The following is a 13,882-nucleotide window of genomic DNA, read 5'->3' as shown; positions in this document are numbered from 1 at the left end:
CCACTGGCGATTGTGGAAATACAAATTAAAACCACAAGGAAATACTACTCCACGCCTCTTTTTTTATGTTTATTCATTTTTGAAAGACAGAGAGAGACAGAGCACAACAACTTTTACGCAACCGTTTAGAGCAACTTCATTGACAGTCACCCAAAGCTGGAAATAGCCCAAATGTCCTTCAACCAGGGAGTGGATACGTCATCTGTGGTACATTCACCCAGTGGAATATCACTCAGCAATAAAAGTAAACAAGCTATTGATATACGCAGCAGCATGAATGAACCTCGAGTGCATTAGCAAGTGAACTAATCCAGACTCGAGAGGCTGGTTAATGTATGACATCTGGAAAAGACGAAATTATGGAAATCACGGGGAAAGACGATACATCAGCGGCTACTAGGGGCTATGGAGCAAGGGACGTGTTGAATGCAAAAAAAAAAAAAAAAAAAAAAGGCAGCCTTAGAGAATTTTTTGTGGGGATAGAATTGTTCTATATCTTGATTGTGGTAGTGGTTACATTATTATGCATTTGTCAAAATTCGTAGAACTGGGCACCAATAAAGGGGACCTATATGTAGAGTAGAAACATATTAAATAAAAACTAGATAATTGCCTACAGGAGAAGGACATGTGATAAAAGGGGAAAAAATAGCAAAATGAAAGACGGGTTCTCTTTTTTTAAAGGAGGTTTCTCACCCAGCGCAGAGCTCAATGCCCAGTACAGACCCCAAAGCAGGGCTCATGACCCTGAGATCAAGACCTGAGCTGAGATCAGGAGGTAGATGCTTAACTGACTGAGAGGGGTTTTAAATGGGTCAAGACAGGGGAGCCTGGGTGGCTCAGTCGGTTAAGCATCCGACTTCAGCCCAGGTCATGATCTTGCGGCCCGTTAGTTTGAGACCCGTGTCGAGCTCTGTGCTGACAGCTCTGAGCCTGGAGCCTGCTTCGAATTCTGTGTCTCCCTCTCTCTCTGCCCCCTCCCCGCTCACACACACTCTCTCTATCTCTCTCAAAAATAAAGATTAAATTTTTTTTTAAATAAACATTAAAAAAATTTAAATGGGCCAAGACTGGTAATGTCCCATGAACATTACCGTGACTGGTAATGGCCCCTATGGGCCAAAAAATAAAAACAAAACAAATATCCTAAACTTGTTGCTATTTCTTCCACTGAATAAAAAGCAAGAAAACAAAACTTCCTCGAACTTTACCATCCCCTCCAGCTATTTCTTTTTTCTCTTCTTTAACTCTCTGTCTTTACTTCCTCTCCTAGTCTCCCCTGAATGAACTTACTCCTAGGGGGCATTTCCCCACCACTCCATACAAACTGCTTTTCTGAAGAATCACCGGAGACCCATGTTACTAGTCCAGTAATCTTCACTCCTCAATCACACAAGGACCTACAAGAATGAAAATTACAGTGACAAGGTCCAGTGGCTGGACCCTTGAGGACATTATGCTAAGTGAAATAAATTAGGCATAGAAAGACAAATACTGTATGGTCTCACTTATACGTGGAAAGTAAAAAAAAAAAAGAAACTACATTTATAGGTACAGAGAATAGATTGGTAGTTGCCGGGGCTGAGGGATAGGGGAAATGAAGAGATGTTGGTCAAAGGGTATAAACTTCCAGTTATCAAATGAGTAAGTTCTGGGGATCTGATGTACAGCGTGTAGACTCTAGTTAACAATACTGTGTTGCATACTTGAAAGTTGCTAAGATAACGGATCTTAAATGTTCTACCGCCACCACGCATATGCACGCATGCGCGCGCGCGCGCGCACACACACACACACACACACACACACACACACACACAAAGGGTAATTATGTGACATGATGGATGCATTAATTAACCTTATTATACCAATCGTCTCATAAATTTACGCAATGTTATATGTCAATTATATCTCAGTAAAGCTGGAAAAACAAATGAAAATTACACGCCCATTTCACTTTTGAATGTAGATATAAAACCTTACAATTTTTTTTACAGTTATTTATTTTTGAGAGACAGAGACACAGCACAAGTGGGGGAGAGGCAGAGAGAATGAGACACAGAATGTGAGGCAGGCTCCAGGCTCTGAACTGTCAGCACAAAGCCTGACATGGGGCTCGAACTCATGAACCCGTGAGATCATGACCTGAGCTGAAGTCAGATGCTTAACTGACAGAGCCACCCAGGCACCCTGAATGTAGATATAAAACCTTAAACAACATGTTAGCTAACTGAATCCAGCTGTACTAAAAAAAAAGTGTATCACGATCAAGAAGATTTTATATGGGGGCGCCTGGGTGGCTCATTCGGTTAAGTGCCCAACTTCAGCTCAAATCATGATCTCACAGTTCATGAATGTGAGCCCCACATCAGGCGCTCTGCTGTCAGGGCAGAGCTGGCTTCAGATCCTCTGTCCCGCTTCTCTCTGCCCCTCCCCCACTGTGTTCCCCCTCCCCCTTTCAAAAATAAATAAACATTAAAAAAAATAAGGTTTGGAATGTCTGGGTGGTTCAGTCAGGTAAGCGTCTGACTTTGGCTCAGGTCATGATCTCACGGTTCGTGAGTTCCAGATCCATGCTGGGCTCTGTGCTGACAGCTGGGAGCGTGGACCTGCTTCAGATTCTGTGTCTCCCTCTCTCTCTGCCCCTCCCCCCACTTGCATTCTGTCTCTCTCTCTCTCAAAAATAAATAAATATTTAAAAAATTTAAATAAAAAATTTAAAAAGTTAAAAAAAAAGGTTTTATCTGTAATAGTACACAGAGGGAAAATCATATGAAAACCTTAATACAGAAAAGGCATTTGATAAACATCCACATCTATTTATAATTAAACAAACACTAACCAAACTAGGATAGAAGGGAACTTTCTTAACTTGATGTAGCTTATATTTGCAAATAACATATTTATTTACAGAAAATATTAGATTTAATGGCAAAGACTTAGATGAATTTCCTTTAAGATTTGGGACAAGCCAAAGTTGGCCACAATTACCACTAATTGATATCCTGCCAGTGCTCTAAGGAAATTTCAAAAAAGAAAGAAACAATTTAAGAATTGGGAAGTAAAGGATAAAACTAACATTACTTGTAGATGTTCGGTCCCTACAGGGACAAAAAAATCAATATACATGAGAGTTTAGTAAGGTTGCCAGATACAAGATGAATTTACAAAAATCAATAGCAATTTTCTACACCAGTAATAACCACCTAGAAAATATAATTAAAAATATAACATTCATGGGGCACCTGGGTGGCTCAGTCAGTTAAGCATTCCACTCTTGATTTTGGCTCAGGTCATGATCTTATGGTTCGTGAGTTCGAGCCCCACTTTGGGCTCTGTGCTAACAGGGTAGAGCCTGCTAGGTGATTCTCTCTCCCTCTCTCTTTGCCCCTCCCTCACACATCCTCTTTCTCTCTCTCTCTCTGAAAAATAAATAATAAAACACTTAAAATATACATATATAACATTCATGACAGCAATAAAACCTCAAAAGTATCTAAGTAGTAACCAAAACTCAAAGGACTTCTACATGGAAAGGTAATCTGAACAAATGAGACATCCCATTTTGGATAGGACCGTATAATATGAAGATACTATTTCTCCCCCAAAGTCATCTACAAATTCAACACAATTCCAATTAAAAATCCAGTGGGACTTTTTGAGGACCCCAATAGACTTACTCTGAAATGTACATGGAGGAATAAAAATCCATAAAAAATCTAGAAAGGAAGAGTGAAAAGGGAATTTTTCCCATTAAATACTAATATACAGTCACAGTCACTATAATAAAGCTGTGTGGTTGGTACAAGAACAGACAAACACACCAAAAAAAAACCAGACCCAGCGAGCTCAAAAAAGAGACGGAGGTATAGCAGGAACTTCACAGAAGATTTGTGGAAGGGTCACGTAGTTTAGTAGGTGGTTTTAGGAAAACTGGCCCAGCACAGAAATCTGGATCCCATTCTTTTTTTTTTTTTTTTTTTTTAACGTTTATTTATTTTTGGGACAGAGAGAGACAGAGCATGAACGGGGGAGGGGCAGAGAGAGAGGGAGACACAGAATCGGAAACAGGCTCCAGGCTGTGAGCCATCGGCCCAGAGCCCGACGCGGGGCTCGAACTCACGGACCGCGAGCTCGTGACCCGAGCTGAAGTCGGACGCTTAACCGACTGCGCCACCCAGGCGCCCCTGGATCCCATCCTTATACCACGTGCAAAAATGGGCTCCAGATGAACTAAAGAGCCAGATGTCAGAGATAAGCTATTGAGTTAAAATGTGAAAGAATCTCTTGCTATCCTAAGGATGGGGAAAGATTTCTTAAGACTTCCAAAGTTCAAAAACCAGAAAGGAAAATAAAAAGTGGATGAATTCGATCACATCAAAATGAAAGATTTCTGTTTTAAAAAGGGCACCGTGGCTGGTTAGAGACAACTCAACAGAACGGACGAAGACAGCGTACAGTGTTTAAAGAAAACAACGAAAAAAGAATATCTGGAATAGATAATCATCAAAAAAGGAAACTGGAAAGATGAAGAAATACATGAACGATGGCTCAACCTCATTAATAAACAGGAAAATGCAAATTACATTGAGAATGCAACAGCTAGATTGGCAGGAAATAATAACAATGAAATAAGCAAGCTGGCCAATCCTTAAAAGCTGGCTAGGGAGAGAACAGAGGTCAATGGGAATTTTTTTTTTTTAATTTTTTTTTTCAACGTTTTTGATTTATTTTTGGGACAGAGAGAGACAGAGCATGAACGGGGGAGGGGCAGAGAGAGAGGGAGACACAGAATCGGAAACAGGCTCCAGGCTCCGAGCCATCAGCCCAGAGCCTGACGCGGGGCTCGAACTCACGGACCGCGAGATCGTGACCTGGCTGATGTCGGACGCTTAACCGACTGCGCCACCCAGGCGCCCCAATGGGAATTTTTAAGCATGCTTGTGAGCAGCTAACCGGTACACGCACACACGGGGGGGTGGGGGGGGGGTGGGGGGGTTATTTGCATTTTCATGCTAAGGCTGCATACATCTGCATACCCTAGGGGGCAGTAACCCTCCCCTAGGTACATGTGCTTGAAAAATAAGAGTGCAGCCACCCCAGTGTTCTACCATAACAATAGCTTGGGGGCACCTGACTGGCTCAGTCAGTTGGGCATCCGACTTCGGTTCGGATCACGATCTCACAGTTCGTGAGTTTGAGCCCCGCATCTGGCTCTGTGTGGACAGCTCAGAGCCTGGAGCCTGCTTCATATTCTGTGTCTCCCTCTCTCTCTGCCCCTCCCCCGTTCATGCTCTGTCTCTCTCTGTCCCAAAAATAAATAAACGTTGAAAAAAATTAAAAAAAAAAAAATAGCTCGAATTGACCGCAGGCCCACTGACAATAGAGCAGATAAATAGATTGTGCGACATCCACTGGATGAAATGAACTAGAACACATGGCAGTGTGGATGAGTTAGAAACACACTGTTAGATGAAAAACCAGTCCTACGAGACCAGTATGATTCCATTTCTTATAAAATTCAAAACCAAGAATAGCCAAACAATTTGTAGGGATACGTAAGAGATAAAATGATAAATAAGAATGAAAATCCAGGGACGAGAAGTGCAAATCTGGCTGGTGGTAACCCCTGGGGAGGGAGAAGAGAAAGTCAAGAGAGGGGCAGGCTGGTGATGTTCTAGTTCGGACAGTGGAGGTGTGTGTGGGGTGGGCACGATAGGCTCATTGGTGTTTATTATTATTTTAAGGCACATATAAAATACATATTTGAATTTAATAGAGATTGAAGTGTTAAAAGTAATTAGAGTCCCCAGAACAAGAGAAAATGAGAGAGAGAACACTACAGTGTCCCAACTCTATATGGCAGCCTTACAAAACACCGCTGGTCTGGACCAAACAGGACACTTGGAAGATAAGAAAAAGACAGTAATCCCCAAAGACCAACGAATGACCAAAATGACCAACGAATACAGACGGGCAAGTTAGAGATGAGCAAACTGAAGAGGCTAATAGGTATGCAAAGAGGTGGTCAAAATCATTAGTATGATGTTGGGATGAGCACTCGGTGCTGTATGGAAACCAATTCGACAATAAATGTCACGTTAAAACAAAAACAAAAACAAAATTAGTATGAAAAATGCATCTGAGAGCAACGAGGAAACAATGTTACACTCATTAAATCTGCAGAATCGAAGAGCTACTTTAAAAATCAAGACTCAGTTGGGGAAGGAGGGCTAACTTTTCCCGGGCCTCCAGACTCCAGTAGCAGGCAGACTCCGGCCTGTCATCTGCACTTGGATGTCTAGGAGGTTCTCAGATGGAGCATTTCCAAACTGAGCTCTTGATCTTCCCTCTCCCCAACCTTCAGCCACAGCCTTCCCCAGCTCGGGGGACAGAGACTCCATCCTGTCGAGTGCTTGGGCCCAAACTCTGGGCATAGATCTTCCTCCCAGCACTCAATCCACGTGCATGGCCAGCCAGCTCTAACTCTCAACGTACATCTCGCCTCTGACCCCTTCTCCCGCGTCCGCTGCTCCCACCCCGGTCCAGGGCTCCGGCATCTCTCCAGGCATGTTGCCCTCCTTCTGCCTTGGGTCCATAGGTCTAGTTTTCAAATAGTGCTGAAGGAAGCTGCTGAAAACATATCCTTGTGTATTCCTCTGTTCAGCAACCTCCCCCAAGCTCCGAATATAAAAACCAAAGCCCTTAAATGGCCAATAAATGTGCCCCCGCCCCCAGCTCTGACCTCCTCTCCCAGGTCTCTGCCTTTGCTCCCTCTGCTTCAGCAATTCTGGCCCCCTTGTGCCCGTCAAGCCCACCGGGCACACTCCCTCTGCAGGGCCCCCACTTGCTCTTCTCTCTGGCTCCTACTGCTTTTCCCTCGGAACCCACACCTGCTTCAGGCATTTCCTCGAATGGTACCTCCTCCGAGATGCCCCCTCCCCATTCCTATCTATCCTTCATCTCTGTTCCACTTTTGTCCATTTGGCCATGATTCCCTGCCAGACACATATTTCTCTGTTTACTAGTGGTCTGGACTGAGTTGCGTCTCCCCCAAATTCATACGTTGAAGTTCAAAGCCAGTGTGACTACATTCGGAGATAGCGCTCCCAGGAGGTAATGGAGGTAAGGATGAGGTCATAGGGGTGGGGCACTAATCCAATAGGACTGGTAGCCTTATGAGAAGAGGAAGAGAGATTTCCCCTCCCCCACTTCCTTTCACCCCCTCTACACACATATGCTCCAAGGAAAGGCCACGGAACTGTCTGGAACTGTCTCAGGAGCAGGGAACCTGGTTTCCTCTTGACCCCCACAGCATCCGGCCCCATCCTGGGCACCCCACATGCTCTCAGGGGACACCGGGGGACACCCCTCTCCTGGCGTATCCACGGGAGAAATCCAAGGGGCCATCCCTCTGGTTTGTTTCTTGTTCCGGCCGAGACGCAGCCAGATCTCTTAGGAGCCGCCAGAGGCATCACGCCCACCGTGTGCAATTACGGGCGTGCTGGCAATTAATGGATCTAAATAGCCATTTTGTACAGCTTCCCTCAAAACACTGAGTAGCCTTGCTCAGCCAGACTGAAGTCGACCTGCGTCCATAGACTCCCTTCCGCCTCTCCCTTCTCTCACTGCTCCAGAGGCTTGTCCTGGACATTACTCATCCCCCACCCCATCGACTGCACTGATTAGCAGGGGCTCAGCGACAAAAGATTTAACCTCTCCATCAAACAAACATTTTTGCCAAAGGAGCCAAGGCATGAGGCTTTAAAAATTTTATTCTAAAAGCTGAATGTTCCAACTCTATACGGCAGCCTGACAAATCACAAACTGGGCTCGCCTCCCAGGGGAGTAAAAGTTCCAGTTCAGGATGCTGACCCCACGCCGCACGGCCCCCTCTGTGCAGGACCCACCTGCACAGAGGGGCTTGTGAAAGGTGGGTCCAAATCTTTAAATCACTGAGCGAAGGCACACCAGGTACCGGGTGAGGGGCGTTTGTTGCCTACCTAGTACGAGAGCCCGGGGAAGTCCCCTGCGGCTGTGCAAGGGTCCCCTGGAGGCAGCTGCAAAACCTTCCCTTGCGCCTACTTTGCTCAGCCAGCACCCATCTTGGCTCCTCTGGCAGCAAAACTCTGTCCACAGTGCGGACCCCACTGGCTGGCACCAATCCCTCTTACCCAGCTGGCAGATCTCAGCCCTCGCCGGGTCCCTGCTGACCAGGTGACCCCTAGACCTGGAGGTCTCAGTGAGGAGCCCCTGTGGGGACCACTGTGGGGCAAAACGCCCCTTCTGTCTGTCAGGGGGTCCTGGGCTTCGAGGTAAGACTCCATCTGAGATTGTGGCTAAGCCGCTTTGAAGCCACTAGATATGCAACAGTTGAGGCACTGACCTGGGGAGGGAGGGGGCTTTGCCCAAGTCCCCCATCCTACAGCAACAACAACAGGCCTCAGGCTCCTGTCCTGCCTTCCTATCCCACAGAAGCCACCCACAAGGAGCCTGGCTCTCTCCTTCCTTTCCCAGAGCCCCGCCCAGGAGCCTTGGGCCTGTCGGAGGGGAGGACGAGGACTCTACAGAGCACATAAGGAAGGGCGCCTACCGCAATGAAGGGCCTGTTAAGTGCGTTCTCCTCTCCCACTAACTCCTAGTACATGGTTAGTGACGTGTGACGCTGGGGGGAATTTGGGCTAGCACGTTTTTGGCAAGAAATAACAAGAGGTAGGACTTTTAAAGTGCTTACTCTGTGCTGGGCGTTGCTTTACGAGAGTTTACACACAGGCACATATTTAGTCTTTACAGCAGCTCGATGAGGGAGGCTTTGCCCACTTTGGATCTGGACCCAGGCGGCTGCCTCCACTCTGCCTTGCTGGCGCCCTCACTGTGAGCGGCCAGGACGTGTCCGTGGCTCCTTGGCCCTGCGGAGTTAGAGACGCATCCAGGACAGGCGTGCCAGAGTTGGTATAGGTCCTGGCTCTGCCACTCCTTGGCTGGATAACTTCAGTGAAGTTACTTACCCTCCCCAAGCCTCAGTTTCCTCATCTACAGAGTGGGCCTGCTGTTGGGGACAAACTTAGGAGATGCCCAAAGATAGCGCTCACTAGATGCGGGCTGCTGTCGTTGTCGTCAGCGTCAGACCTGGAAACTGCCTAGGGGTCCCGAGGAACAGACAATTTACAAAGGGTGGCAGACCCTGCCAAGGAGGACGCCAGCTAGGATACGGTGAGTGTCGGTTGGCCCCCCGGCAAAGGCAACAGGGGGCGCTGGGTGGAGATACAGAGCAAGAGAAGAGTAGGAGTAATGGCCACCCCTCGGGCCTGCTCAGAGCCAAGAGGCAGCTGTGGACCCGGCAAGTTCCCAGGCCGCCTCTGTCAGCCAGGGCTGCGAGGCCACCTCAAAGAGGGAAGAGCAGGGGCAGTGGGTCAGGCCGTGCACACCTCCATCTGGGCGCCCTGATTCTCCCCTTCACACTTCTGTCTCTTCACACGCCTATACTCCCATGTCACAATTCAGCCTCCCTGTCCCCTCCCCAGCCAGAGGGGTCTCCCGTCAGAGGGCACCTGCCCAGGGATGTCCTAAAGAGAGGGCCAAGCCCCTGCATCACCTGTGCTCCTGGTGGCCTCATACTGCCTGGCATACAAAGAGTGCTCACTAAATGTGTGGTGATCGCGGCATATAATTTATACTTACTCAACACCTGCTGTTTGCCAGGCAGTGCTGGGCACGCTTTGGGGCCATAAGTGTATAGACGCAAGTCACTGACACCGTTGGAAAGGCCATATGGGGTGGGGACGGGGACACAGAAAATTTCAGAACAGTGTCACCTAACACAACCCCAAGGGCCAGGGGGCCAGAGCGGTCAGGGAAAGTTCCCAGGGGAGATGGTGCCTCTAATCCAACGCCCCACTTATAGACGAGGAAACAGAGCTCACAAAGGAAGAGGGACTTTGCCAAGTTAATGACAGCATGTCAGTGACTAAGTCAGGGCTGAAAAGCAGCTGTTCTAGGCCCTGGCCACCTAGCCCCTATTGCTCCTTCCAGAGAAAGGCTTCTCAACCTCACTACTGACATTTGGGCCTGATCGTTCTTTCTCGGGGGTCCCGTCCTGTTCCTTGCAGGATGTTCAGCAGCATTCCTGGCCTCTACCCACTAGATGCCAGTAGCACTCTCTCCTCAATTGCGACAATCAAAAATGTCTTCAGGGGCGCCTGGGTGGCGCAGTCGGTTAAGCGTCCGACTTCAGCCAGGTCACGATCTCGCAGTCCGTGAGTTCGAGCCCCGCATCGGGCCCTGGGCTGATGGCTCGGAGCCTGGAGCCTGTCTCCGATTCTGTGTCTCCCTCTCTCTCTGCCCCTCCCCCGTTCATGCTCTGTCTCTCTCTGTCCCAAAAATAAAATTAAAAAAAAAAAAAAATGTCTTCAGACATCACCAGATGGCCACTGAGGTGCCACACTGCCTTCAGCTGAGAGCTACGAGTCTAGAACTTAGGAAATCCGGACTGCGAGAAGAAACACGGCAGCCAAAGTCAAGTTTGGGGCACAGATGTAGACAAAAAGGTCTGGTGTTAGGCTTGCAAACAAGCACCAAGGATTACCAGCCCAGGGTCACTTTTTACTGGTGTGCCCTACCCTTGGAGTCCCTTAGATTTGAATTCTGCTTTTAACTTTTCCAAAGTGCTTTAGTTCACTACACCCCTGGGAAGTGGGTAGGGGAAAACATACTTTTATCCTAATTCTACAGATGAGGAAATTAAGGCTCAAGAATGTTAAAGGCGCCAAAGTCACCCAGTAAGCTAGTGACCAGACCAGGCTGGAACTCCCCCCACAGAGTCACCCAGAGACAGACACTGACAGGAGACTCAGGACAGACAGAGGACCTTTCAGCTTCGGCAGCTACTTCTAGAAGGCTGCATCCCTGGAACCCAGATCTATTAGTTCCTAACAATCCCAGGGGCATTGTAACTCTGGTGTCTCACAGATGGGAACTACGGAAGCTCAGGGGGGACAAGAGACACACACACAACGACATGCAGCCCCATCTAACAGTCCCTTAGACACCACCTGGCCAATGGGCCTTCCAGGCACTTAAAGGACACCACTCCCCATCAACACGGAACATCTGGAACGTCTAACCCTCGCCTTCTGATGCAGGAAGGGAGGCCTGTTTCAGTGAGAGAATGTCTTCAACCACAAATCAGTCCTGTTAGTGCCAGTAATCACTCCATTGTTAATTACTGGTGATGCCAACGGCTCACAAAGTTTGCACATTTATTACATGCCAAGAATGGTGCTGGAGGCCTCAGAGCCCCACTGACTAGTTACAAGTCTGCCACGGCCCACTTCGCAGGTGATGAAACCGAGGCTCAGAAAGGGTAAGGAAGCTTTACCGCCAGCACGTGTGGGTGGCAGGATCCCAGCTCAGATTTGGCGGACACGGAGGCTCCGCTCCTCCCACCGCCTCAAGACACCACAACTCCAAAGGGCACAGGTGGCTAACCGTACCAGAAAGGAGGCACTCTGTTCGAGCCTGAAGTGGTTTTTTGTTTTGTTTTGTTTTTGTTTTAGCAGGTTGAATAAAGCGTCGGTAGTCTCGGGCATACTATCCACCTTGCAAAGAAATCCCTTTTTCCTTAGACGTCACCAAGGCAAATTTCACAGGCCCACACCTGGGAGTTGGGATCAGGTAGGAAGGTTTTGCAGTACCAAGTAGAATGAGGCCACTAGTCCTCCTGGCCCCTGGTGGCCCCACGACGGTCCAGGAAATGGGGAAGATGGATGTAGGGGCTATGGCTTCCCTGAGCACCAACCACCATCCACACCCACCGAAGACTCCAGGTGGGCAAAAGATAGGGTATACAGGATAGGCTAGTGGCCTGTGGGAGGCGCGGGTCCTCAGGGGATGCTCATCCCCCCATCTCACCCCAAGCAAAGGCATTTCCCATTCCCACTAAATCCCCTGTCATAGATTCCCCAGCCAGGGTCACCATCCAGACAAGTGCAGGCCCAGCGTGGGCAATTTTCCTCACCAAGTAAAATTTAAAGCTCAAGGTGGCACCTCTCAGAACCACCTTGATCACATCCCTTCTCTTTGGGTCCCACGAACTCACCTAGAAAAGGTGTGATGGAGCCTGGTGGCTTCTTCAGGGCACATAACCATGGACTTCAGGTAAAGAGCCGGCTCTGGGCTCTGAAGGCAAAATGGAGGAAGGGCCTTGCTTCAAGCCCTTGTGCCCTGTCCTGCCCTCGGAGGAGTTTGGGGGCACATCCTCAGGCTGGGGGGGGGGGGGGCTGCCGGGTGGTTCAGAGGCAAGGACAGTTTCTTCCTCCCTCTCCTGCTTGGGTCTCTGAGTTTCAGTCCCAGGAGCTGGCGCCTGGCAAGGTCAGCAGAGTGCTGAGGCAGGCAGAATGCCCGTCCTCCTCTGAGAGGACAGCAAGGGAGTGTAGGTGACAGAACAGGACAGGCTGGCCCCACCGTGCAAGAGGTACTGGGCTGCAACCGCCTCTTTGGATCTGGGGGTGGGGGTGGGGGGGAGGGAAAGTTACAGCCCTGGGGGGTCAAGGTCCCCTTCAGAATGGGTGTGCCCTAGAGGGGCTTCTCCTCTTAACCTGCCCAGAAGTCTTAGGGAGGTGCCAAAGGTTGGGAAGCAGCTGGAAGGGCTCGGGTCAGGGGTCCCAGGGTGACTGTCCACTGTCTGATTTAAGAGTAGGTCTGTCTCCTCAATTAATATTTTATTGGGACAGAAATGTGGTGCCGAGGATTTGGTTACCGAGCCCCTGGGCCTGAGTCTTGCCTAGGGAGGGGGAACTGGATGTGGGCAGGGGGCGAAAGGGGCAACCCCCGTGATGTGGCTGAGGTCTCCTATCATTCGCCATCATAAGGCACCCTGGGCTGAGGATCCTTCCAGTCATCTACACCCCGAGCCACCTCCCCACCAACGGGCGGGCGGCCCAAGCCGGCTGTGCTCACCCGGGGTGGCCCGGACCTGCGGGCCTAGAATGGCTCAGGGTGTCAGCAGGCATCTCGCTCACGCCCACCCTAGCGCCGCAGTCCATCCCCTCCGGTGCTCCTTGGAGCCCCAGGCCTCTCCATCCCCTTAGTTCCAGGCCCAGCCCTCAGGAGTCGGGAGGGGGCGGCGGCTCTGGAGGCCAGAGCCGCTGAGCGCAAAGTGCCCGAGGGCCTCACCTCGCGGGGCCCCGCAGACCCGCGCCCGGGAGCGCGACTGCTGCTCCCTCCCTACACACTGCTGGCCCCGGCGGAGGGGCGGATGGCCACGCGTTACCTTCCATGGACATGGGCTCCAGGATGCCGAACTGCTTGAGGACGGCGATGAACAGCAGCACCACCACGGCCATGGCGCACAGCTCCATGCCCTGGATGCCCATGGCGACCCGGGCTGCCTGGGGCCGGGGCGTGCCCCTCGCCCGCGCGTGCCTCGGGAGGCGCCGGGGCCAGTGCAGCCCGCCCGGCCTCTGGGGGAGGCCGCGGCTCACATCCCCCGGCAGGCGGGGCTGCGGGTGTCGACGGGGCCGAGGCCCCGCGAAGGGCGGCGGCGGCGAACTGGGCAGGCTGGGAGGTTGGACGCGGTGCGGCGGCAGAGCCCAAGCGCAACTTTCGGAGTCAGCCGGCAAACTTCGAGGCGCGGCGGCGACGGCGCGGAGCGCAGTTCGGGCGGCCGGCGCGGGCCAGAGACGCCTCCATGGCCGGCGTGGGCGCCGCGCCTCTTTCGCCCCCTCTCCAGCCCCGCGGGCGCGGGGACACGGGGGCGCGGCGACACGGGGGCGCGGCGGCTGCGGGGGTCCCGGGTGCTCCCGGCCGCCCCAGCCTCCATCGCTCCCCGTGCGCTCATTGGCCTAGGCAAGGCGACCACCCGGGGAGGCGTCCCCGGCGCGCC

The 13,882-nt window shown here is 50.7% G+C and overlaps 1 protein-coding gene across 3 annotated transcripts in view; it reads right to left on the bottom strand.

Moving 5' to 3' along the window:
- The window catches only part of KCNIP3 (potassium voltage-gated channel interacting protein 3), an 84,910-nt gene that overhangs the window by 14,997 nt on the left and 56,031 nt on the right, over nucleotides 1–13,882 (bottom strand). Inside the window, exon 1 of one of the 3 annotated variants that reach the window (XM_047854429.1) lies at nucleotides 13,271–13,798. The exons of 1 other annotated variant lie outside the window; for it this stretch is intronic. In XM_047854429.1, coding sequence (XP_047710385.1) covers nucleotides 13,271–13,373 — 103 coding nt within the window. In that variant the 5' untranslated portion in view covers nucleotides 13,374–13,798. Of the gene's footprint in view, nucleotides 1–13,270; nucleotides 13,799–13,882 lie in introns of those variants that run through there. One more of the 3 variants, XM_047854427.1, reaches the window with a different exon arrangement.

Source organism: Prionailurus viverrinus, chromosome A3 (genome assembly GCF_022837055.1).
Source record: "Prionailurus viverrinus isolate Anna chromosome A3, UM_Priviv_1.0, whole genome shotgun sequence".
Classification (NCBI taxonomy): domain Eukaryota; kingdom Metazoa; phylum Chordata; class Mammalia; order Carnivora; family Felidae; genus Prionailurus; species Prionailurus viverrinus.
The sequence above is the reverse complement of the archived record's forward strand: the minus strand, read 5'-3'. Positions and strand labels throughout refer to the sequence as shown.